This window comes from Rhinopithecus bieti, unplaced genomic scaffold (genome assembly GCF_001698545.2).
Source record: "Rhinopithecus bieti isolate Rb0 unplaced genomic scaffold, ASM169854v2 scaffold_72735, whole genome shotgun sequence".
In the NCBI taxonomy this organism is placed as follows: domain Eukaryota; kingdom Metazoa; phylum Chordata; class Mammalia; order Primates; family Cercopithecidae; genus Rhinopithecus; species Rhinopithecus bieti.
Window position 1 is genome coordinate 546805 of NW_016827539.1, and position 26463 is coordinate 573267.

The window sequence follows — 26463 nt, forward strand, 5'->3', positions numbered from 1 at the left end:
CCAAGTCTTTTCCAGTCAACCTTAGGTCCCAGCATGTGAGCCAGTGCTCCTCGTCATGGTGACCTACTTGTCAGGAACGCACAAGGCTGTTGGCTCCTGACCTTGTGTCAGTACCCAGAAGCTCTGAGTGTACTCCTACCCAGACCTGATCCTCACCCTGGTCTTGCCCTTCTGACGGGCCTGGTGGTGAGGGAACAAGCCTGCTGCCTGCTCCTTCAGGGCTGTATTGGTGGGGCCACCAGGACACATGAGTGAATTTTGTCCCATTCACCTGTTTGCCATTGACTGCAGATGCTGAGTGTTTGCTCAGAATAGAAACTCTCCTGTAGGAAGAGTGAGTCCATGTTCAGGTGACACATGAGTGCCTGCCTGAGAGGTGTGTGTTGGGCATGGGTGTGCATTCAAGCCTCCAAAAATGTGTATGTGTGTGCACGTGTGTGTATAAGTGCTCATGCCCATATTGTGTACCTGAAGGCTTATGCTGGGTTTTTGTGGCAGGTATGCATGTGGACAAGCCCATGAGTGTATGCCATGCCTGTGTGTTTGCTGTGAAAGTGTTTGTATGCATGTGGTGTGCATGAGCAGGTGTGGAAGTGCATTCAATGGAGGAAGGAATCTTCATCCTGCCACGTCTCCTGTGCCATATAACCTGGGCTCAGATGCAGAAGCAAGTCAGGTAGATGGAACCTTCTTCACAGTCATGGCCCTGTGCCTATAGATGCAGAAGCAGGACTCAGACCAGCTCCTGGGTTAAAGCACCTCTCATGTTCAAAGCTGGAGGTAGATGCGCTGAGCACAGCAAACAATGTCATTTTATTAAAAGAACAGCCTGTGTTGTGAGTGACCCACATATCAGGTGTTGAGAGCTGGTTTGTAAAGAAAGAAGGTTCTGAAAGGAGAGGGGAGACCAGGTAGAATGTAACTGTAGCCCCACTCAGGATGCTGGTGGGCCTGGGGCGATTTGGGGGGCCTTTCCTTCACATGTGTCCCTCCTACAATGCTCCTTTGCTTCCTGCCCCAGCCCCTCACCCCTTGGGGGGCTTCAACCAGTCGAAGTTCAAGTTTATAAACTCTCTTTCCTTTTATTAAAACTTCTATCTGGAATGCGCCTTTCTCAGTTACACACATGACTCACTCCCTTACCTCCTTCAAATATTTGCTCAAATGTCACCTTCTTAATAACTCCTCTTTAAAACTGCAACTCTCCTGCAGCCCCTACTACCTTGCTTCAAACTTCTCATCCCTCTCATCCTTCCCTGTTTTCCCCCAAAGCTCTTATTACCTTGGCACACAGTGCGGACCAGCACTGCAAGATGACACACATACAGAAATTGAGGGGATGCATTTGGAAACTTCTATGCCATATCATCTCTAGCTATAGGATCTCTAAATTTGACATTGCTCAGAAATTCAAATGCAGATAGAAAAAAAAATCAACTGGTTTTTCACCACAGAGAGTTTAAGAATTATTGTTCTCCCATACTCTGTAAAGTTTAGTTTTCTGTTTGTCTTCCCCCACCCCACTCCTGCTAGAATGAAGTTCCATGGGGCAGGGATTTTTTTCTGCTTTATTCCCCACTGACTCCCAGTATATAGAATGGATGTGGCACATGCTGGGTCCTTAATGGCTATTAGTTGAGTGAGTACATGTGCAAGGGAAGGTCTGAGAGGTGAGTATCTTTCACTGGACATGGGATGGGATGGCAGCAAAAGTTCAACCACAGGCCCCTGAACTGACCACACTGTTCCCAGGACCAGGCCTTGATGGTCCAGCTTGGGGGCTGCAGGAAACAGGTGCAGGCCTGGAGCACAGGCCTTTGAAAATGCTGCCCCAAGTAGAGGTACACTGACAGGTGTGAGGGCCAGAGTCTTTCTTGTGGCACAGGACAGGTCCTCCTTTCCCATGAACTTGGGAACAGAAGGGGCAGGGACTGGGAGACAAATGCTTCCATTCCCCAGAAGGCATCACCAACCTCTCCCCCTCCCTTTATTGTGGTGCTCTGGCTTCCAGGGAGGAAGGGGAGGGAGGTTGGCACCTGGGGATGGCATGGAGGCTCTGGGAAAGCCTTTCCCTGGACCTTGCCTGGCTCAGATCTTTGTGGCCTTGATCGACAACCCCTGTGAGTTATTCTAGGGACCCAAACACTACAAGGCATGGCTGGGAACTGCTGCCCTGATAACAAGTGTTCCACCCCACCCTACCCTTGCCACTGCCCCTGCCCCTATCCTTTCCTTCAGGGAGCCCAGGGCTGTCAGGGCCAGGCAGGAGAAGCTCCAGGCAGGTGCGGCCCTCCTAGGGGTGGAGAGAGTTCTGATTCCGCCTGCCGTTCCCATGACTGGGGCTGGCTACTGCCCACATGGCAGTCAGCGCCTGGGCCTGACTCAGGGACCAGCCATCTGGCAGGGCCAGTTCTGGGCTCACACACCCACCTCCACCTCCACCTGCTCATCCACTCCGCTCCCCAAGCCCTCGGGCTCAGCTTCTCCTTCTCTGACCTGAAGACTCCACCCACAGAGTTCCTTTTACCTTCTCCCACCTCTCCCACTTTCAGTGAACGGCAAAGGGGCTCGGGTGCCTGGCCAAGGAGGAAGGGCTTGAGACCTTTGGTCAGAATATCCTGCAGGGCTACTGTTCAAGCAGGGCCACCTGTGACACCAGCGCAAGGACAAGAGTAAACGCCTGTATCATTGAAAAGTTCGATTATGTCTTTTTACCTGTGGCTCCTTCTCACCCAAGAGGAGCCGCAGACTAATGTCTGCTAGCAAGAGCTCCTCCATCCTGCATGCCCCAGCTCTCCTCCCCATCATGGTCCTGTGGGAGCAGAAAGGAAGCTGCAGAGGGGCGACTGCCAGGAGGAAGTGATGTTCAAGCTGGAGGAGAAAAGAGATGAGAAAGGCATGCGAGGAAAAGGATTGGGATGTGCAAAGGCCTGCAGTTCAAAGAGGCCACAGTGCACTTGGAGCCACCCCTGTGCAGTTTGTATGGCTGAGCGTGCACACAAGGCTGGTGAAATCCGGAGCCCCTGGGAAGGAGGCCTATTTTTCTTTTTTGAAATGAAAGGTCTCACGTGTTTATTACGGAACCCAGTCAACCAGCATGTTCCTAACAGATTCAGAGAGAAAAAGTATACTCCCAAAAAAACACGTCCAACTGTCCAGATAGTGGTGACATTTTCAGCTTGACATGGTAACGCGATTGTGACCTTCAGACAGCACAAATACGTGTGCCATCTCATGTGCAATTCCTTACAGACCCAGCTTGATTCTTCTCCAATGTCTCCTTTTGGAGTTGTACCTGATTTTATTACCAGTTTTCATCCGAATCCACTGGGGAATGGGACGATTTTGCTTTTGTTTCTTGGCCAGGAATTGCTTAATCTTGAAAGTCTTGTGAGAAGACATGGCGAGAGGCGGAGCCAAACACACACTACGATGGTGGAGAAAGAAAGAGAGGGGTGCCTGTTTTTCTTTTTAAGTTAAAAAAGATTATTATAATTTTCAAGGCAAACCTAGCTGTGGTTTTTGTAGTTAGTCACTCTATGGTTGATATTTTGGTATTTTTGCCATAATGCAACATGCTCTGAAGATTTCCATAGTACACTGTGTTGAGCAAGCAAAGGCTTCGGAAGAGAGACTGGGCAGGGCTCTTTTCAAGGCTCCTGAAGCTTGAAAAGAAGGCCAACTTGATGCAAGAAGAGACAAACCTGTGCAGGGAAATAACCAAATTATTGCCCAACACAAGTGGAATGTGCCCCCAGGTAGGAGCCTTTGGACTTGCAAGAGGCATTTATCTCAGGACAGATCATGACACCGGGCTGGCTCAGAATCAAAAGCTGACGGGTCCACAGACTAGAGTAGAATGTGTCCCTGTTGCAATCAAGTGCAAGTGGCATGGCTCTCCAGGGCACTCCGAGAGCCCACTGTCAGATATGCCCCACTCCCACTGCCGCTGGGGGCTGGAGGTTTGGCTGGTGGGTGAGAGCAGGGTGCACATGAGAGTCAATTACAGTTTGGTCCTCAGCGAACTGGTCAGCCCTTTCGTCCAGGCTCTGCGGTGATAACCCCATCATGCACCTGGACCCCAGGCTCCCTTTATGGGTACCTCCGCCCTACAGAACGGGCTGTTTTTAGTGGGTATCCAGAACCAGCCACTTCATCTGCAGAAGAAAAACCAACTTCATTGACTTCCAGATCCCAGCCTCACCTGGGAGAGACAAGGATGAACCGAAGTCCTGGGCACTTCCCAGAGCTCCATTCCCATCAGGGAAACACAATGCCCAATGCCCAGGCAGGCAAAGATTTACTGTGAAGCTAATGAACCTTGTACCTCAGGTGCTCACTTGAACAGGCCCCTTCCAAAACTCTAGACCTAATTTTGTATTCACCACTTTGCATTCTTTGTCTTAAAGAAGGTCCTCCAAATTATATAAGCTTCAGACCTCACAAAAGTGGACCCACCCCTGCCAATGCTCCTTGACTCCGGAAAACCTTAGCAGACATGGGCACCTCAGGGCTGACGGGCCTTCTTTCCAAACCTCAGGACCTCCACCCTGGCAGCCTAGGGAATGAGATGTCAGAGGCTCCAGCTCAGAGCAGATAGTGTCCTGGCTGCAGTCCAGCAGAGGTGCTCTGGGGTTGTTGGGCCCAGGATGGGTGAAAGGGGACTGTCTGCAATAGAAAGTTCAAAGTGTCAGCCTAGGAAAGAGGAGCCGACAAGTGTGAAGGCAGCAGACCCAATAACACTTCTAATTGTGTCCATATGGCCCACTGGTGGCGCATTTGGTGAAGACCTGTGGTTGACCACTGGCTTAAAGTAGATGCTGTGATACAAAACACCACTGAATGGTGTACTTCAAAAGGGTGAATTTTATGGTATGTGAAATCTATCTTGTTTGGAAAAAACAAAAGATGCTGAGCGTTCAATTGCTGTGGCACTTCTCCCATGTGTTAGATCCAGGCACGGCACGTCCAGGAATGCACTGCTGGTTGCGGGGGTTTCTGGACCACCTCCAGAAGGGTCAGGCACTCCCAGCAAGGCCTGCTCAGAGACGACTTCATCCTGGCCAGCCCCTTACTTGTGCTAGGAGATGGCAGAGTGGTACTGCAAACTTTCCTGTCTAGGTGGAGTTCTTCGGGGGCTGTAAAGTGGCTTTGGCTATCTCTGGGTGATGGCCCCATTTTTCTGCCCTTGTCTTGGCATATTTTCACCAAGCTTGCTGAGCCTGGCACATACTTATGCCAGGGAAAGAGTTAACAATTAACCAGGAGGTGAGAGAAGTGAGAGAGGCTGGGGCAGCTACTCATAGGCTGCCCTCCTGCCCTTGGAGCCATGGGCTGCCCCCGAGCCACATCCCCAGCCCTGCTGGTGGAGGCACTGGGTGGAGGCAGGGCAGGCAGGTTAGGGCTGCCCCTCAAAGAGGAACTTGGGCTCCAAAGGGCCCCGCTGAGCCACCTGGGTTCTGGCCCAGGCTCCATCCCTTCACAGGTGTTAGACACAGAGGGCAAACACCTCCCTCCACAGGGCCTCACCATCCCTGCCACAGCCTGCAGCTTCACTAGTTCCGGAACTTCATTAGACTGCATTTCACAGGGCACCGAGCAGCTCACTCATCCCCTTTCCTGAGAGGAAATGTCACTCAGATGCACTGGTGACCATGTGGCTAGAGAGCACCCATGCCCTGCAGGGACACTAGCCAGAAGATATCGGTGCCCCCCACATCTGTCTCTGGGACACATGGTGAGGCACGCATGTGCACACATGCACACAAATGCACATGTATGTACACGTGCTGGGTACACTGGGACTGATTTCCTATTCTCCTTGGTCTGTGCCAAAGAAACATTAATGTGACTTTCCACAGACTGGATCTCACAGAAGGTGCAGATGCTTTGGAAGCCCCTGGCCAAAGGTACTGGGGTGAGATGGCACTGTTGTCAGGGCTTATTGTTCACAGGTCTGAGTTACCAAGCTGTGCTTTGGAGCTCCCTGCCACAGGCACTGACATTTTGTTTTGGACAGCAAGTCTCAGAAGATGTAGCCATGGGCTGGTGTGGCCCAGGGAGGAGCAGTGGTGGGAGGGTGAGGAGCCCTATTGTTCAGGCTGCCTCCACGGACCAGGCCTGCCTGAGTAACCTGACTCCAGTTCAGGACTCAATGGGAGGAAGGCCGGCATAGATACTGCCTCAGTGGCAGGAGGCAGGCTGGAGGGTTGGATGGAGGTGTGGCCATGGGGTGGGTTTGATGCCTCTGCATGGAGAGCTCCTCATCCAGTGGGGCCTATCACCATCTGCAAAGTTGCTGGAAAAGTTTTTGGATGTTTCCAATTCTTCCACCTGCTTGTCTCCATACTTGTGGCTGGTAAGCTGGCTCGGGAAGACACCTTCTCTAGGATCTCAACTTAGTTACTCATCAACATGGCTCCTGAGTTCCTACACTAGCCCTGAAGACACTTCGTTCACGGCCATGGTGGGGAACCGTTCGACATGTAGGCTGTCTGGTAGCCTGCTGCTGCCTCATGGCCAGCTGACTAATGGCCACATGCTGACGGGGAACCTCAGTGTCCTGCCACACTTGTGGAAGCACAAGGCAGGTATTTTGTTTCTGATACAAGAACAAGCAAGACTGAGAATGGTTTTCTCTTTTTTTGAATTGGAACAATATGCTTTCCTGAGCATCAGGAAAGAGTGGTGATGTCACAGCAAAGGAGGGAGGCAGTGGCTAAGAACACGCCACGTCCTTGAATGTCCTCTGCATGATGCCCGGCCTTCTGGATGGTTCGGACAAGACTTTATATGCTAGGTGGGAGTGGGAAAAGGAGTGGGGGAAGGATAAAGCCATCTTTGGACACCCACTCCCACTGTGGATAACCACAGCATGTGGCCAAACAAAGCTGATTAGAACAGAGCTACTTGGGGAGGCTGCCATCTGCCAGGCCCTCCTTCCCCTCCCAGTCTTCAAGAAATGTTACCTATGAAAGGGGAAAAATGCCAACCACATCCTCATTCCAACTGTGCCCTTAGTGCAGCTTCACAAAATTCCTAGATTCTATATTGGGTCCTTGAAGAGACTGGACTATGACTTGGGTGGCCCCCCAAAATCCTCACCCTTTCCCTTCCCTCAGTGCAAAGTCTCACCTGTGCAAAGACATCACTTTTAATTTTTTTTTTTAATTAAAATACTGTTATACCCAGTGGAATGCGGCAGCAATCCTGGTACAGGGTGGCATAACAAAACAGCCATGTTTACATTTTAAATATTTACGATAACTTAAAACATACAGACACACATCATGGTCTTTGGCAGAAAACGTTCACAGCACAAAAAATACTTTAAAAGAAATACCAAATATTAATCCAAAATATATTAAGTCGTTTTTTTTTTTCTTTCACGATATTTTTTGCCTTTTTTTCTCTTTTTTCTTTTGCTTTGTAAACAATGCACATGAACCAAATGTATTTTCAGCTTTAAACGGGGGTAGGGGAATTTAAAAAAAATATGCAATTGTCCAGCAAATGCAAATGTTTAAAAAGGAAACTTGAGGAACCATGGAAATAAAACAACACATACCAAACCTAAAAACGATAAAGGAAGAACACAAAGAATCAAGGAGAACTAAAAACGGTAAAGACAAAACTGCTAAAACCCACCAATAGCTCCTGGGGCTGAAGTGAGGGATTCTCTAGGACCAGAAGTCGGAGTCACTGCTGCTAGCAGGCTGCCATGTGGGTGTTGCACCCCAATTCCAAAGCATCTGGTCCTGCTTCAGGGCACTGGGCATGGGTAGCTTGAGGAGCCAGCCTCCTGGGCACTGTTTTGTGATGGGGGCTCCATTCAGATGACTATTTGATTCTGGTAGCTCATTAACTAGTTTTCAACCGCTTTGCTCCTCTCCCAAACCCTCCAGGTGGGAACAAAGACACTTATGCGAACAAGACAACATCTCCAGTTTCTCAGAGAGAACTGGTACTGGGGAGGGCCACTGAAGCCCATCTGGGGGCATGGCAGATGTCTGTTCAAGGTGGCTCATTTCATCTGGCTCAGGGTTTATGACCAAACTGACAGGATGTCCCAGGGACAGGAGCTGTGGAGCCACTTCAAGAGGCTGGTGGTGGGGGTCCCGTGGGCATTTATAGGGCTCAAGATGGAGGAAAAGGCAGCCGAGATCCTGGGAATCAAGCAGCTTTAACATCCACGGGCCAGGAACTTGAGGAGGAGGCATAACTGGGAGGCCAGTCAGAAGTTTCAGGAACTGTGACAGTAGGAAGAGGGGAGCACAGCCCATGGAGACACATCGGAACCTGCAGGCCTCAGTCTTCTGTTCCACAAGAAAGGGAATTATATACAAACTGCACACTGTCTCCCAGTCCACTTAATGGTCCCTAACCCACAGCAAGTGAGAAGGTGAGGCTGTGGCTTCTCCAAGACTAACACCCTTAATAGTCCCCAAAAGATTCAAGTCTTAGTATCCCAGGAAGGCAGTGAGGAACTGAAGAGCAGATGAGGTTGGCTGGAACCAAACTTAGCCAGAGAACAATATGGCTGACTTAATTAGTGAACCAGTCCGCCTGGTGTCCACGGGCAGCCGTCCTTGGAAATTAGTCCCCCAACAAACACAGCCCCTCCCTCCCTGCCTGACTGACAACTGGCAGGGCAGAGGGAGCTCAGCTCCTTTCTGAGCTGTCAGTTGTTACCCCAGTAGCAGGCCTTGGGCAACAAGTCAAGGCTGAATCCTCATTCTCCATAAGGCCAGGAGGAATGTGGGCTAAGAAGCAGAGTCTTCTGCGGGCGCTGGTGCTCTCACAGCTCTCCTCTCCCCTGGGGTCCTCCTCCTGAGTTCCTGGGACCAGATGGTCAATAGGAGTGAGCGTCTGGCTGGGGAAAGGGACAGAGCAGCGGCTGACAGGCTGCTGAAATGGCTGAGAGTGGCACAGGGCAGAGGAGGGGAGCGAATGGCTCAGAGTCCTGAAGCACCACCTCCTTCAGATCAGTATCTCCACCATGTCTGACAAGTCCTGGACTCTGGATGTAGCTACAGAGTCTGGAGAGAGACAAGAACACGGGCACATGCCAATGAGTGTTACTAGATTGCTTTTAAAATCCTGGCACATTTTAAATACAACGATCTTTCTTCACCAACTTTTCCCACCTCTGCTGCCCAGGTTCCCAGAACTTGGCCAACCAAGCACATTGCTCTGCACCCTCTCAGTGCTCAGCCCAGCCCACCAACCTCTGATGTGTAAGATGCATTTGTTTCTAACTTTGAACTGGTTGGAGGGCTTAGACAGAGCAATGGAGAGCCCTGAGGGAGGGAGGCTGCAGCATTCTTTTCATGCCTGTGGTTTTCTGAGATCATGAGGCACAGGCAAATATGCAAAGGCCAGTGTGAAAGGGGAGTGGAAAAAGAAATGGCATCTTCTCAGATTTCTCTTTCCCGGACTCTCAACAGGCTTCCAGAGTGCCATCGGCATGACTTGCAAGCTCCATTCTCTTGGATAATCAAATTGGAAATTAACTATGTAGGGAAGACCATGAAAGAGGAGCTAAAGTGCCTCCCATCTGGTTGCTTTCTTTCTGAATTCTGGATCTGCCTCTAATCAGGGTTTCCAATTTCCCTGTTCATGCAACCACCCACCCCTCATGTTCACAGTGAGGTGGGCCAGGCACGCTGCTCACCTCTGGCTATGCAGGGCTCCCCATGGAGTGCAGGCAAAGACCCGGAGGGGGCTGGGAAGATAAGGCTTTGGTGTTCCAGTTCACACCCCAGTGCTCCCCTGGCCCTGCATAGCACAGAAGTGGGGTCAGGAGGACTTACCCAGAGAGGCTGCTCTCTGGCTACTGCTGCACCCCAGAAGGCTGTCAGGCTCCGGTGGCAGGCAGGTGGAGGTGCTGTCTGGGGGGCCATCAGTCTGGGTGCTCCCATCTCTGCTTCCGTGTTTGGCATGGGCAGCAGGGGGAGATGTGACCACTGGCTCCTCTGTGGGTGCCCTGTCTGCTGGGAAGGTAGGTGGATGGTTATTGCCATGCCTGTAAGATGTGGCCCTGGTGAAGGACACTGTAAGTTAACTGCCCGTACTGGGGAGTCAAGGTGGAGTGAGCTGCTCTTGATCTGCAAGAACTTTAAGACTAAAAATGCTCCTATTTTAAAATGGGAATAACTACCAGATTGGATTGGCTTCCAAATGTTTCGGGTGTTGGGACCCTTCTTTGAGGATTAAATCTTCTAGAGTTTCCGTGGCATCTGCTTAGAAGGAAGAGTGGAGGGGGCTTGCATAGAAGGTGCATCTGCACAGGAAGCTCTCTTTTTCTCAGTTCAGTGGCTGGGGCTGAAGCATGATAGAATTTATGGCGATGGGGACTAAGTACCCCTCTTCACACCGGCAGGAGAGCCATGGGCTGTAGAGTCACTAGACGCAGAGAATAAGCCAGCTCCCCTGGGAGACAATCAGGAAGCCCTGGCTCCTATGAGCCTCAGTTCTGGGAGGAAAGGTCTGGCAATCTGTGTTCAGGCCCAGGAGAAACTACCTCTCAATCTATCCCAACAGCAGCCTCCTCTTACCTGTAGTCAGCCGAGCAGGGGCGTCTGCTGCTTGTCGCTCATTAGAAGAGAGCCCTTGCCAGCCCTGGGTTCCTGCTGCTGCAGCCACGAAGACAGATGGCACCGACTTAGCAGGCCGTAGGGAGCCCTGGGTGGCCTTGCCAGGGTCTCTCCTGGAGCGCTGCTGAAGGACCTTGATCACTGCATCCTTCTCCAGGATCTGGGCATGGAGCACCTTTAACCTGAGGGGTGACAGGCCATGCCCACACTGTCAGACCCATAGATCCAGCAGCCTCCAGCCTTCCCGCCTCACAGGAGTTAGAGGAAAAGCACCCCCACTCCCCTAACCCTGCCAGGCTGGATCCTTCTGTGCTTGTATCAGGGACCTAGAGGGGGCTTGAATATGGTACCACAGCTCTGGCATTTGATGCTCTTAGAGCCCAGGCTCTGAAAACCACCAGTGCATAAGGCCCCGGGCCCTTCCCACACCAGGAAAGGCAGGCCATCATGGGTGGGTTCCAGAGTCATCAGATGATAGCGGCAGCACAGCCCTCATCCTGGAGGGCAGCACTCCTGAGAGGGGAGGCAGGACCCAAGCCCTAAACAGCACCCAACACCTCCACAGTAAGAGTCTCCTGGGTAGACCAAGGACTCGGTATTTTTAGGCAAATGCAAGTTTACAGTGCCTGGTGTGCCAAGCATGCAGGTTCAGCTCAGAAGCAGGAGGGACTGCTGAGCTGTGTGGGGAAAGTGGCTTGTTTATCAGGGATCAAGGGCAGGGCAGTGACTGGACATTGCCACCCGCCTCCCAAACCTCAGGTGCCTGGCCTGCAATGCCGACCTGCTTTCCATCTCCTGGTGCCTGTGGCCACCAGTGAGCAGACCCTCATTGAAGCTGCTGCTGGGCGAGGGCTGCGGGGAGTGTCGGATGAGAGTGGTGTCACGTTGGGCAGCAGCCGTGGCAGCCGCATCCATGGCAAACTGCCTCATGGCACGTTCCTCCAAATACTTCTGTTCCCACTTGGTCATGTCGGCCTCCAGCGCCAGGATCTGCTCCTCCTTCTCTCGCAGTTGTTCTGACAGCCGCAGGGCACTGAGCTCTGGGGACCCACCACTGCCACTGCCACCACCTGGGGCGCCTGCCTGTCTCTGCAGAGCAAGGAGTGGAGACCGTGGTCAAGGGTGGAGGTTGGGGTGCGGCAGCCACTGGTCTTCACCTCCACACAAGGACTGTCACTCGTACGTATGCGTTGTTCAGCCATACACAGCATACATTTCCCCATCCTCCCTCTACCGAAATGGGGGTACAGCACAGGTCCCCATACCCCTGCCCTGAATCTTATGGCCAAGGGCATAGAGACCAAACAAATAATCCTCCAAACTGGCAAAGGGGGTGCTACCAATAGTTATACTGGGAAAATTGGTGTAAATTAGAACAGAACTGGGCAAACTGGGGGTTCAGTCATGCTAACTGTCGCAAGGGTAGGTTTGGGAGTAGAGAAATAACTATTTGGTTTGTAAACACCAAGAGTTGTTTACACAGAAGTCCAAAGTGAGGTTAAGCACTATGGATCAGGGCAACCATCTTTCCTCCCAATCTCGGGGAGGCATATAAAAGCTGGCTGGTGGCTGGGCGCAGTGGCTCATGCCTGTAATCCCAGCACTTTGGGAGGCCAAGGCTGGTGGATGATATGAGGTCAGGGGTTCGAGACCAGCCTGGCCAATATGGTGAAACCCCCATCTCTACTAAAAATACAAAAATTAGCTGGGCGTGGTGGCACGTGCCTGTAGTCCCAGCTACTCAGGAGGTTGAGGCAGGAGAATCCCTTGAACCTGGGAGGCGGAGGTTGCAGTGAGCGGAGATTACGCCACTGCACTCCAGCCTGGGCAACAGAGTGAGACTCCATCTCAAAAAAAAAAAAAAAAAAAAAAAAGCTCGAGGGCCTTCTGTATCCAGGTTCCTAACTTACTTTCTCTAGAGGTCAAGGACAATATACCCTGCTGCTGCTGAGGACAGGAGTCCCTTGAGGCTGGATGTGGGCCAGGTGGCAGGACCTCTGCTAAGACGACGAGTGGAAGGGCGGACGCAGCAAAGGTGGAGCAGACAGCAATCATCCTTGCTGCCCTGCAAGGGGCCTGCAGCCTAGATCTAAGTAGGGGCTCCTGGGGCCTCGGCCCCAGCCTCCAAACCTACAGTCCCCGAGGAGGAAGGGAAGCTGACATCCTCAGATGCTGCCCTAGCCTGGACACCTGCACAGGTTTTCTCAGCTCACCTGCTGTGCACGCAGGGCCTTGAGTTCCTGCTCCAGACGAGTCCTCAGACGCAGCTCCAGCTGCTCCCGCTTCTCACAGGCTGCCTGCAGCTGCCCAAGTGCCTGCTGCAGCCGCTCCACTTTCTCCACATAGGCCTGCTTCTTGCGCAGCTCCTCTTCGGCTCGAGCCGCCCGGCCCTGCGCATTGCCCAGAGCCTGCTCCAGCAGCTCGGCACGCCGCCGCTGGTCCTCGATGGCACCGCGCAGCAGTGCCATCTCTCGCTCCAGCTTCTCTTGCTCCTGCTGCTGCTCGTAGCCTGTAGGGAGAGAGAGGTTTGATCAGTGACAGTGACCACACTGGCTGGCCCCATTGCCTCCTGGGCTCTGTGCTGACCACTGGATGAGCACAGTTGCTTCTCATTTTCTCAACAGTAACACAAATAACACGAATAAGGTACCACTATTAAGCCTGTTTCATGGAAGAAGAAACTGAGGCTCAGGTTTAAGTCAGGAGTAAACAACTGGGCTACCCTGCCTTTCTACTGGGACATACTGCCATGGGACAGCCTCAAACACCATCCACTTGTGCCAGGGGCTACCATGTCTAAAACACATCCACAATATTCCTTGAACCTTGTGACGGCTAGAGACTGCTGAGGTAGGAACTGTGATGCCTATGTACAGATGAGAAAACAGTGGCTCAGGTGGGCTGTGACATGGTCCTCCTTCAAGTGGGAGAATGAAGGAAGAGGAAACAGAACCACCATCTGCTGTCCACACACCAGGCACTTACACATCTTATTCCACGAATCCTCCAGCCCCTCCAGGTAGGATTTGCGATCCCCAACTTACAGGGGAGGAACATAGGAGGTGAATGGTGCTGCCAAATGGAAACCCCAGCTGGCCACACTACAAAGGCCCAGGCTGCCTCTGGCTACATGGTGAGGCATTTGTACTTACAGGCCACCCAGAGCTCTGGGGCTCCTTCTGCAGACCCAGGCCGTTGAGGGCTACATTTCCCTCCATGGTCTGAAAAGACCACTGAGATGTGAGCAACCAGGCTCAGGAAGAAATGCAAAGTCTGCAGCACAATGAAAATGACTATGGCCCAAAGATTAGTGTGTAAGGGTCCAGCTATCCTGACTTTTGTATCATTTTGTTAATTACCCAAAGAAACTCTGCTCAGAGGCCCTCTCAGCATGGCCAGGAAAGGCCCAAACCAGACCACAGAGCCCTCCATCTCATGCTCTAGCCTTAAATCCACCTCCCAAGCACCTGCCCCTTGAGAGTCCCAGGCTGCCCCCTGAGGAGTGGATCAGCTGCCTTCCTTGCTGGAGAGCAGCAGGCAGGCAGGGCTGTGGGCCCCCGCTAATGAACCTAAAGGCACTGTCTCTAGAACAGCATTCTGATTCAGTGGAATTTTCTGCCAGAGTGGAACTGTTCTATACTGCACCCTCCAATGCAGTGGCTACTAGACACACGTGCTACTGAGGACTGGAAATGTGGCCAGTAAGACGGAAGAACTGAATTTTAAATTTTATTTATTTTCATTAACTTCAATTCTTGGGCCACATGTAGCTAAGAACCTATCATATAGGACAGTACAAGTTCTGCAACAGAAGAGTGAAGGCTTGAGACCTTGGCATGTGGAAGGGAGGATTCATTTACTCAGGACCCTGGGGCAGGGCAAGGAGGACACAGAGGCAACTCAGGTTAGCTCTTGGCTCATTTTGGATTTTTGAAGGCTGAGCCCAGGACGGTATCATTCTGTGGCGTGGAGGAAAATAAGGGGAAGTCCAATAATATTGAAACGTATGTGTTCATACTTCGCTGGCTTGACATCCATTGAGTGGGGTGGAGGAGCAGCCAGGTTTGGACTCAGGCAGGGAGGACCCTCCCCTACTCCACCTGTGCATTCACAATTTGCCCAGGGCCTGCATCTCATTTCAGCCTTAGCATGACTCTGTGGGAAAGGACTCTGTCTCATCTTATAGCTGGAGAATCTGAGGCGCAGGGAGAGGAGAAACATTCTCAAGGGGGTGGAGCTAACAGGCCGGCTTCAGGCCTCAAGGCCAGATCCACAGGGGGAACGGCTGCCCTAGAGGGGCCAGAAAGGCAGTGCTGGGGGACTGCGTGGCTTGCCTAGGAGGAAAAGCAGATGACATTGATGATAATGGCCACACTTTCCTAGTGTTGACTGACCCCAGATAAAAGGGAGGTCAAACAGACACATCTTTTCTGCCTTTGCAATAGCTACTACGGAGCAAGGAAGAGCTGCTTGGGTTTCCTCAACCCTAGGGGAGGAGGGGCCAGCGGACCCAGCCTTCTGTTTCCAGAGGCTTCCTGCAGCTTTGTCCAACCTCTAAGGCCCTGGTGGGGGCTGGGAGGCTTTGGGCTCTGGCCATCCCCTGCCAACAGGACCCTGATAAAGCCCTGGGCCTGCGGGCTCTCGGGAAGGTGAGCCCCTCAGTAAGAAATAAGTGGCCCGGGTGTCGGTGGGAAGAGGACGCCCGGAGGCCAGCGGAGGCGGGCGGGAAGGCAGGCGAGGCGCCGAGGGGACCGGGATGCGCCTTGGGCAGCGAGCAAGGCCCCACCTCCACGTTCCAGGCTCCCTTTGTGCTCACCCTCCCTCCTCCTAAAAGCCGGGCGAAGGGCGCCAGGCAGAGCGCACGGGAGGGAGCGGCGGGGGGCGGGCCGGGAGCGGAACAGCTCGCGGCTCTGGAATGCCAGGCATCCAGGTCACCCGCGGCTGCGAGATTAATGGCTCCAGCGAGGAGCCAAGAACAGCCCGGCGCTCACTCGCTCCCCGGGGAGCGGAAACGCCTCCCGGCCGGCCCCCCTCTTCTCACCCCCTAGCAAGCTCCCAGAAACCCGCCCCATGGCTTCCTTTCTTTGGCAGAGCCAGGCCCTAAAAGTCCGCCTTCCTCCACAGGCACCCTCATCTGCTTTGCCCTTGCAGCTTCTCCTCCCCAGACTCCTCAGGGAAACCCCAGGGCTGCCCCATCCCCTTTCTCCCTCATTCCCTTTGACTCCTTCCCAGAGACCTTAAGCCGCTGCCACCTCACCCCACCCAGCCAGTAGAGACCAGCCTACCTCCTGCCCCACCCTGTCAATTCCTTCAGTGCTATGTTCCCCCATTCCCTGCCCTAGTCTTTGAACCCTCTTTGAAGGAAGATAGGGGTGCTGCCAGCCAGAGCTAGGTCCTCAAGCTGCTCCTCCATTTCTGCACCCCACACTACTGTTTGTGCCATTCATAGTAGAGTTCCTGTGAAGCCCCAAAGCCACGTTTACCCAGCTACCAACCACTCCCATTCCACTTCTCTGCAAACACCCTGAACGGCAGTAAAGCTCCTAGTAGGAGCTCAATAAATAATTGTTGTTAGTCTCTTCTGATTGCTAGAGCCTCCTACCGCTGAGCTCAGGGTTCCCTTTCCCACCCCACCCCATGTACCTCTTGAACCGCCCAATAACTCCTTCACCTCTGGCTGGCTCTCCACCCCTGCCATCCCCACGGAGCGTCTCTCTCAGGCCACTGGGGCTCCTAATCACCAGTTTCAAGGACCACCCCCCTTGTTCTTTTGAATCTGTGGAAACCTGCTCCTTTCTTAAGCTCACCACTTCTCTCCTGACCTCCCTGCCATGGTACCTTCCTGGGCCTGCTCCCATTCTCTCCTGAACATCTGCCAGATGCTCAAAACACATCTGCTAATTAATGAATGGACTAGTCAATGAACTTGCCCATTCTTCAAAGATGCTTAGACCGTCTCCTTTAGAATGCATCTGTTGGTTAAGGTCTAGGATCCCATTTTTGGCTGTCTCAAGTGCCTCCACTTGGCTTGCTATGGCCCAGTTCCATCATGCCCCCTGCCTCTCACATTCCCGTTGCACACTCCTGACCTTTCTGCTGCCTGGAACTCCCTGGGAAGCTCTCAGACGACCTTTCCTTCTCCTTCACCTCACCCGTGTTCAGCGTTACTTTGCCCCCCGCACTGCCCAATGCACTGCACTGATGGTCAGCACCGAAGCTCAGCAAATCACTGCTCCCTGGCTTTCCCTCTAGTGTCAAGTGATCTTCTTAATAGATACACAACTAGATCCTATTCTTCTTTGGAAGCCACTTCTCCCCACTATCCCCAGATCCAGTCTAGTGTTGGGCACACAGTAGGCAGTAAACCTGCTCCTAAAGTACTGCTTTGCAAGGGGGAAGGCCAATCTTCCTGGTCCAGAGGGTGTGCAGCAGTCCCATTGCCTGCACACAGGCCAGGATTCTTAGTGAGGCCCCTACTCACTCTGAGCAAGCAGCTTGGCCACCATGTCCTGACTGCCGGCCTGGGCCTCCTGTGTCTTGCTTGCCAGGCGGCGGTTTGCAGATTCCAATCTCTCTGTTTCAAGGGAAGGAAAGATGTTTTAGTGTCAGGTGAAGCTGCCAGCTTGGGATTTTTCCTGACATCCTATCAAGACAGGGCTGCATCCTCCACATTAGGGATGGGCCATAAGGAAACCCCGGCTCAGCTCAGGGCCTGATGGGAGGCAGCCTCCTCTGTCAGAAGCCATCATCTGGGCCACACGATGGGAGCTCCCTGAGGGGATCCGAGATGCAGTACATAGAGACAAGTGTCTCTCTATCAGGGCAGCTCCCGAGGAGTCTCAGCCTGGCTCTCTGAGTTCATCTGCACTTTTAGCAGGTAATAGAGTCCCAATTTTTCTCTAGAACAGAGGAAGTAAGCCCTCTGCAGAGGCTCTCCAACCTCCACCTGTGTGACTGGCTCTCACCTCTAAGATCCCGGTTGAAGTCTTGCAGCCTCCTCATTTCACTGTCCATCTTGTTCCTCATGGTCTTCTCCAGGGCCTCACGCTTGGAGGAGGCTCTGGTCAGGCTCTCATGGGCCTCAGAGAGCCGCTGGATTTCGCTTTCCAGCTGCAAGAGGCAGACAGCAGAGCTGAAGGAAGGTGAGAGCTCCTAGGGAGTGATTCCAGGCTGACCCACTACTCTCCATCAGAAAAGGTGACAGATGAGAGGACACCAAGCAGGAGCAAAACCTCCAGGTTTTGGTGGGATGATTATGGTGGGATGATCAGAAGCTTGTAGCCTCCAAAAGTAGACTGGTCTGCTGGGACCAGCAAGCAACGGTCCATCAGCTGCCCCAAGGACCAGATGCTGAATGAACCTAGGGCCAGGTACTTTGGAAGTAGCTGCCTGCAGGGTGACTAAACACAGCTTCCCTGTGCCCAATGTCCAGAAAGAAACATTCTACGTTTGGCTGACTTCCACCAAGAAACTGAGTACGGTTGGCCAGAAGTGGGCACCAAAAGACTCCAGCCATGTTGGGGTGGTTTGACCTAACTTGGACACCACAGGACAGTCAAGGGAGGCCTGAGGCCATCTGCTAAAACTGAGCCTCAGCAGAAAACTGGTAACCCTTCACTAAAGAAGCAGGCACCAGGTCTAAGCCTGAGCCACCTCTGCCTGGTCCCCCAGGCATCACCGTCCACCCAGAGGGCCAGCTGGGCCCCAGCTGCTCCTCCCACTTGGCTGCTGGCAGGTTCCGCACGTGCTCTTAGCTGGCCTGTGATTCCAACAAGTCTTTCCCAGAGAAGAAGTTTTCTTTTTCGCCAGGGCTGGCCTGGAACAGACTTGCTGTTGTGTGGGGGACACAAAGGGCTCTCTGTGGGAGGTGTCCATGAGAGGGGGTGTGTGCAGGGCAAGGGTGCGAGTGTGCAAGGAGCTGGTGAATGGGCTCTTTCTAATCACCACTGGCCAGCAACTGCTCATGCTCCAGGCCTGCTCTGCCGGCCTCTCGGCTGTTCCCCAGCTGTCTGGAGTCAGCTCAGGAGGGTGCATGAGGGGTGAGGGAGGTGGAGAACAGAGGGATGGGGGAAATCAAGCCAAACAGTCTTCAGGCTCCTCTGCCTCTCCTTGGACTACCCACTCCCCAGTAGCCCCTCGGGGTCTCTTTCTGGTCTGGCCTTCTGAAGCCCCGGCAGGGCCTACCTTCTCAATACGGCTGGCCTTCTCTGCAGAGCTCTCCAGCTCCCTCTGCAGCCGCTCATTGTCCCTCTGCAGCCTGGCATTCTCCCTCAGCACGGCCTCCATCTGGGCCAGGTGGGCACTGCCCGAGGTGGCTGAGGAGGCCTGGGCACTCACTGGCCCCTCCACAGCAGGTGGGTTGATGGAGCTCAGGGGGCCATGGCCAAGAGCAGCTGGATGTGGGGGAGGGGGGTGCTCCTGGGGTTGCTGCAGGTACTGGTACTGTTGTTGCTGTTGGAGGAACACAGGCGGCACCTGGGCCTGCAGGATCCTGGGGAACAGAAGAGACGGTGCTCAGAGACAGCACAGACCCTTATGGCTCCCACCCAGAGCAGCCCGGAGTCGCCCCATTCCTAGGCATACAGGAAAAATGGTTATTATTCATAACTAATATATTATTAAAATTGCTGCAGATAATTATTCAACCCTCCAGTGGTAGGCAGGGACCCGTGGGGAAGGCCTTTTCCAAATGTTTCTGCCTGAGGCTCTCAAGAGTCAGACAGCAGAGCTGGAGGGGATTCATGTCAGGATGCTTGTTTCATACCCGCCTCACAGTGGCTGGGGCCTTGTGACTGAGCACTCCTGGGACTCCTAAGCAACTAATGCTTAAATATGTCATCTTGAAAAATGCACCGTGACACTTCTAGTCAATGGAAGGTTCTTTTTGGGGCTGGAGGCCATGTCAATCATGACTGAGCATATAACCTTCCAGGCCCCGGGACAACTTGGTGGCTGGGCCCCAGCAGCAACCTTATGTCTATTACACGAGTGGCCAGTTTCAAGACTGCCAAAGCAGCACTCATTTTCTCCTTTCTATTTCAAGTCCTGCCACCCCCCAGCCCCCACCCACCCAGAATCATTTTTAGAAGACTCCAGTTAAGGTTAGAACAGTGAGACAGATGCCAGGGTAAGAGTCTGAGCTCTAGAGTCTGACAAATAGGGGTTTAAATCCCTGCTCCAGCTGTTTAACCTTAGGCAAGTGCCTCAGCCCCACAGACTGGGCATTGCTCTGTTGCGTCATGAGGGTCTCCAGCCTTGCCAGGGTTTGTGAGGATGATGCTATGTAAGGCCGGGCAGAGTGCGGGGCCGGTGCTGGGTGGGTGGCAGGCCCTCCTGTGGTGGTGGCCCATCCTCCATCTCTTCTAGTAGGAACCTTGGTTTACCCTCAGTTCAGAGAATAACTGTGGCCCAAACTCTGGGTTTCCTTGGGAGTAAGGGCTGCCTCTAGACTACTGCAGTCGCTGAGTTCTGGGGACAATGTTGTATTGGCCTCTGGCACTGGTGTAACATCACCCCTAGGGCTCCGTGTTGAGGGAAGGAGCAAAGGCCAAGAGGCATGGGGAGTCCAAGAGCCTTTCTGAGACCTTGTGATTCCCAGTGTCACAACTGCCTCAGTTTCACAAAGATTCTTCCAAGTCCCAGAAGCCCCGCAAAACCCAAATTCCCCTTCTGGGTGCATCATGTCAGCATTCATGCACACCCAGCCTGCCCCCGCCTCCTGCCTCCATACAGCCTATGGCCCCCTGCTCTTCTCAGGACCCTAGGCTAGGAGTCTAGCCCCAAGTTCCTAACAAATAATCTTCATCGGATCATCCGAAAGGGGATATTGGGCAGATGTATTTCTCCTACTACCTAAGGTGAGGCTTCCAGTAAGAGCTGGGAAGAGGGTCCCCACTGGAGTGCTCAAACTCTCCATTCCACTGCTAAAATGGCCATTCTCAAGGTTGCTTCAAGAACTTGCTCCCCCCTGCACTGGGCCAGGCAGACACAACTGGCATTCTTTGGGGATGACTTAGCTCTGAGAAAGAATAGCAACTCCTTTCCCTTCACACTTGCTTTCCTTTCTCCTCGTCCTCTCCCTCCCCCGCTTTTTGTTCTCCTGCAAACAGTCTACTTCCTTGCCACGATCACTATCTTTTCCTGACAGAGTTCAATAAGGCTGGTCCAAAAGAAGAAACCACCACTCAGCTTCCGAAACTCTTCCTGACCGAGCCCTGAGAAGGGCGATAAGGTGCGAGTCTGGAGGGGGTGGAGGCTGGAGAGAAACCAAGAGGCTCCATCCTCTGGTTCCGCCATACCAACCCCATCATGTCACACATTTCTCGAGAGCAAGGAAAGGCCGGACGGTGGGAAAGTGGGTGACTAAAGGAAAACTCAGCAGGCATGAAGAGAACCAGACTTTGATCTTGGGCCACCAGAGGAAGAGTCTGAAATCCTTGGGGTCCCTTGGTGGGGTTTCCTGGACTCCCACAGCGGGAGATGCAGCAGTGATGGCTCTGTCTGCTTCTCTGAAAAGATGCTGGACCAGATGAGAAGCCTGAGGTGGGGCCTTGTTTTTGGAACACTCATTTCTCCAAACTCTCTAGACTTCTTGCCTCCCCCAAGTCTTCCTGCTTCCATTTTGGCCCCTCACAAACCATGCTCTGCATGGTAGCCAGAAAGAGCACTTAGAAAAGGAAAACCAAACCACATCCCCCGAGGGCCTCCCAGCATACTCAGACTCAAACTCTAAGTCCCTGCCCTGACCCAGCAGCCTCTTCTGAGCCTCCCCAGAAAGAGGCCCACCTGGACCCAGAATCCTGTCCCACTGCAGGCTGCAGATGCAGGGAGCATATGGCAGGAAATGGAGAGGAGAGACAGGGAAGCTCCTGCCCTGGTGTAAGATGCAGAGACATCTCTAATGAGGCCACCGGGCCTTTCCAGCCTCTATTTAGGAATGCCTCCCAATACTCATAGAAGGCAAGTTGCTCACATTTTCTTAAAAAACCTCCAGAGAAGGAGGTCCCACCTTCTTCCTACTTAACTTGGAAACAGTTTGGCAATGATTCCCAACCTTGCCTTTAGGAAGTTATTTCTGAAATCGAACCTTTAACCGCCTGTTGCGATTTGTGTCCTCTGGGGACGGTAGTTACTGGAATGCTAAAGCTCAGCAGACAATAGTGCCTATCTCTGAACTAAGGCAAGGGACGCCACTAACTTCTTAGGCCACCTCAGTTACGTCTCTCTTCTCTGCCAGGCAATAGCTGTCCCTTCTCAGGAAGGTTGGAGGTGGGGTGGGGATCTGGCCAGCTCTGACACAAGCTGTGATCTTGAGACTCTCCTCCCTGAGAGCCTGTGCTGGAGGAAACCCAGGAATTGGAAAGCCCAAGGTGGGGAGAATTACCTGACTTCAGCGTGCTGGAAGTGCGGGCTGCCGCGGGCACGGTACCGAGGGTCAGTGACAGCAGTGGTGGTCTCATGAGCTAGTACAACGTGAGGGTACTGAGGTGGGGGTCCTCGGGACTCTGGGCCCTCAGCAGGGGGGCCCCTCAGTGGGGGGCCCTGCTGGCTGCGGGCCAGCTGTGGGAAGCTGTGGGAGGAGCTCATGTGGCTGGGGGCCCGGGCGCCGTTCCTCTCCAGGGACAACTGCAGGAGCCGTTCGCTCAGCGAGCGCACGTGCCCGTGCCTCAGCTCCCGCAGGGTCTCATCCTGCCTCTGACTGCCTCCGGGGGCCCCACGGGGATCTCGGTCTCCCGCATGTGGCCGGGGCCCCACCTGCTGGGCCGCATAGTACTGCGAGTGGGCTTTGGCCTCCTCATAGGTGGGCAGCTCCTCTCCCTTGCTGGGCTGTGGGCACAGCCGGTAGAGGGTGTTCTCTGCCAGGTGGTTCTCACCGCCCTGGTGCTCCTGGCCCTGGGGCTCCTGCCTGGTGGCTTGCTGCAGCACCTGACTGTCCTCTGGTGCCAGGATCTCCAGGGAGGCCTGGGGGCTCCCTGTGCCCCCAGTTCCAGCCCCACCCCTCAGGGCCTGCTGCTGGATGGCTAGCAGCGTGCGTGTCTCAGTCAGGTTGCCATAGCGCAGCTGCTCCTGGATGAGGCGGTGCAGGACTGTCCCCGAGGAGTCTTCCAGTGTCCTCATGCTTCTTTGGCTTGCACACAGCTGCCTGGACAATGGCCGGTGGCACCTGGCCCCAGAGCACCTGGGGGGGGGGGAGAGAGACAGAGAGAGAGAAAAGCAATCAGTGGGAGTCCATGGGAAAGGATAAGGTTTTCCAGGATTTCCATTATTACTCTGGTGGAAAGCATAAAAGTGAAGAGCAGGGGTGGGGCGGGTCACATAAGCTTGGATTCACATACCAGTGCTGCTATCTACTGATTAAGACAGTTATCTAACCTCTGAGCCTCAGTTTCTCCACCAGAAAAATGCAAAGAATTCTGCTTGACTCATGGAGATGAGAATAAAAACAGGCAGTGGCCTGTGAGCTCCTGGTACAGTGAAAATCCTGGTAAACAATGACTATGATAACATTCATGGTGACTTACTATTCCTGGAGAGAGACAACAGGAAACCAGAAGATAACCCACCAGGAACCACCGCCCGTACAGCCAGCTACACATCAAACAGCCTGATGGGCAATTCCAAGGCAGGCCTAGTTCAGATCTAACCACTTAGCTATTCAGTCTAGGGGTGGATGGGGCCCCAGTTTATTGGCAGGTGATAAAGAATGCATGCAGTCCAATAGAAGCCCTAGGCAAAAGGCCCCCAGGACCCTCTACACTGAGGCATGCCAGAGCCCAGCCTTGGCACAGTCAACCTACCACCCTCTAGCCCGCTGAACCCCTGCCCACTTTTTTTACTCTCCCTGAATCAGAGCGCTCCTGGAGGATGGGCCTGGGCTCTGCTTCATCAAGGGCTGCTGACAGAATGAATCTGGGGCTCCCTGTCATGGGATGACCTTGGCAGTCACTCCGCAAGGTTAACAGGAAGAAGGAGGAATTGCACCTGAATTGGTGAATAAGGGATGAATAAAAATGCTCCAAGAGGACAATGGTATTGTGAGATGAGGCAAAAGGGTGCCACCCATTAAGGTTAGTGGGTCAGTCTTTGTGCTGACAGTAACTGCAAGAGAGCTCCAGGAAAAAGAAAGGATGGCATGATGTCTTTGATTTTATATTATCCTCCTCAACACACACACACACACACACACACACACACACACACACACTTGCTACTTGGAAAAGACCCCACTGGTCCTCTAAGCACATAGGGGAAAGGCACTCAGCATCTTTCTTGACATCAGTGTCAAGGAAGCCCATCTTGACTTGGGCCAACTGGAGAAGTAAGGGGAGGTTGTTGGTTGAGAGACCTGGGGCAGAGGAGAGGGGATTGTGAGCCTAAAGTGCTCGGAGATAATATCAGAGAAAGGATTTCCCTTCTAAGTCTGGGCTCCCAGTGGCTCACGGACTGGAAAGCTGCCTGTCTCTCTCACCCAGCTTCCTTTCCACGCCTCCTCCAACACAAATCTCCAAAATGGGTTCCAGGGAAAACTAAACAGAATCCACACTGCCACAGGTCCTGTGTGTATGGGCAGCGATTGGGGGGTGGGTGGGAGGAATGTGGCCCCTCCTCTGCCACTAAACTAGCCCTAGTGTCCTGCTTCAGTTTGGGCTATGGCATGTTAGCAGAGCAGTCATTCCCAATCCTTCCCTTCTCCCCACCCCAGGACTACAGCTGCCCGGGGGTGGGGAGTGGGGGAATGAGTCTGGAGGGCACCCAGTCATGCACCGCCCCCCCGCCCCCACACACAACGAGGGGTAGATGTGCAAGACTCCGGAGCTACCCGAGGCAAAGCAAGCAAATGGGATTCAATTCGCATGGGATTCAGTTCGCCCTGGAGTTTTATCTGCGGGCATTTCCTAAGATAATCACTCTCTGGGCCGACTCCCACAGAGGCAGGGGAGCGGCAGGAAGGAATGCGGAGCCTTCCCGACAGATTCCAGGCGCTCCATAGTGTGCCCGGACTGGGAGCAAGGAACACCTCCAAGGCCTCTCACCGCGAATTTGTCCCGGCCAAGCCCCTCGGATTCACGTCCTTTCAGACACCAAAACGCCTGAGCCTTTACTAAAACCTTCTTCCGCGCCCCCGGCCGCGCCCCTCTGCTGCGCTCGTCCGCTGCGCTCTCTGAAGGCCGCCTTTCTAAGCCAGCGCGCGTCTCCAGCCTTGGCCTGGGATCCCGCTCGCCTAAGGAACCAAAGTGACAGTCTCCAAGCTAGGAGACTCTCGCACCCCAGCCAGGGCTCCCGCCCCACCACGAGCCCGGGCGGACCTGGAGCACCAATGGTCGCTGGTACGCCTGGGGCGAGCCGGTGAGGGTAGCCCGAGGCCCGGAGAGGTCTTTAAGCATCGCGGGTCCGCCTCCCTCCCTCTCGAGCCCTCTTTGTTTTCCAAATACTCTAACGCTGACGTCACCGGGCTGGACAGCAGGCTGCATTCTTTCTAAGTGAGAGCCAATACGTGGCTCCAGAGAGGATTTTCCAAGGAAGACAAAGAGGAATTCTTGGACTAGTTGGGGGCAAAGGCACCTGTAACCCCCACCTAACCAAATCAGCCCGCAGGACCCTGCAACTTGAGCTCCAAGCGGCGCCTCCATCCCTGTCCCCCGCCACCCCCACCCCAGCCTACCCGCAACCCGAAACACCGTCGCTGTTCTCTCCGGAGTCGGCCCTCTCCCCTCTCCCCCAGCCCCAAGGGACCCGCGCGCTTCTAGAGCCCCGCAAAGCCCGGGGCGCTGGGCTCCCGGGGTGGAACGGCCCTTGCCCAGCACTGCGGCTGCCTCGAAAGGGCGCACTGCGCCCCGAGGACGCTCGATTCTCGGGGCTCCGACTCCCGGAAAAGGCCGGGTTGCGCCGAGACTACAGCTTTGGCTGGGGCACGTTTCTGTGGCCTCGCGCGCTCTCCCTAGCGCGGAGCAGCCTTCCTTACCGCTGCGGCCCGAGGGTGCCCGGCGCAGTCAGACACCACAACCTCCGGGTCGGCCCGGCTCAGCTCGGCGGCGGAGATGTGTTCTCGGCCGCGGCGCCGACGCTCTGGCTGTTCGCGCCCCAGCGCGCAGCACCAGGGTCGGCCTGCGCCGGAGGCGGCTGCTATGCCAGGAATGTGAGAGTTTCAGGTTCCCCCTCGGGATCAAAGCGAACCACAAATAACCTCTCAGCGCGCCGCCCTCCTCCGCCCTCCGCCTCCTCCCGCTCCCTCCTCCCGGTCCCCGCCTTCCTCCGGGGAGGCGGCGCTGCTGGCTGAGCGCCGGGCCGGCCTCCGAGCTCCGTTCCTCCTCACCCAGCGCCCTCCACGCCGCGCTGTGTCCGCCCCTGCCCCCCCGTTTTGCCTTGGGAGCTGCTGGAGACAATTTAATCCAACTCGGCTCATTATCGCCTCCACTCCCAGTCGCCGACCCGCTCTCACCCTTCATCCCTAAACCTATGGACGGGACGACAGCAAGGGCTGTACCACGCGTGTCCCGAGGTTGCTGCGAGAGGGGGCTCCGACTGTGTGTGTGTGTGTGTGTGTGTGTGTGTGTGTGTGTACCGGGAGAGGGGGGAAAAGGAGGAGGGACTGCAAAGACATCCATATCCTCTGGGCTGGGACAGTGCCCCGGGCGAAGTGAATGCTTCCAGCCACCCAGCCTCTTTCCCCTAACTCCCGCTGCTTTCACCCCCAGCGGCAACCTTTGAATTGCACTTTTGTTTACAAACACCTTTGCCAGCTCTTTTACGACCTGTCTCCACAGGAAGTGTGAATCTGGTTTGGAAAATCCGGTCAATTTGACCCACCTACCCAACAGAATCACCCGTCGTCAGGCGCTCTGTCCAATTCTTCCCCAAGGTGATAATA

General features: G+C 54.1%; 1 protein-coding gene across 3 annotated transcripts; it reads right to left on the reverse strand.

Annotated features, from left to right (window-relative positions):
* Positions 1-7137: 7137 nt before the first annotated feature.
* AMOTL2 (angiomotin like 2) lies at positions 7138-25810 on the reverse strand. Of its 3 annotated transcripts, none has more exons than XM_017863902.1 (10): positions 25558-25810; positions 21979-22773; positions 18780-19086; positions 17561-17705; positions 17077-17169; positions 12809-13104; positions 11377-11684; positions 10557-10777; positions 9813-9992; positions 7138-9038 (listed from the first exon to the last, which is right to left on the reverse strand). In XM_017863902.1, exons 2-10 carry the CDS (start codon positions 22710-22712, stop codon positions 8980-8982), a joined length of 2343 nt encoding a protein of 780 aa, XP_017719391.1. In that variant the 5' UTR covers positions 22713-22773; positions 25558-25810; the 3' UTR covers positions 7138-8979. The 3 variants fall into 3 exon arrangements, with proteins under 3 accessions (XP_017719391.1, XP_017719392.1, XP_017719393.1); XM_017863903.1 differs by lacking the exon at positions 25558-25810 and adding an exon at positions 24629-25051; XM_017863904.1 differs by having other exon boundaries at positions 7148-9038; positions 9813-9989.
* Positions 25811-26463: the final 653 nt, after the last annotated feature.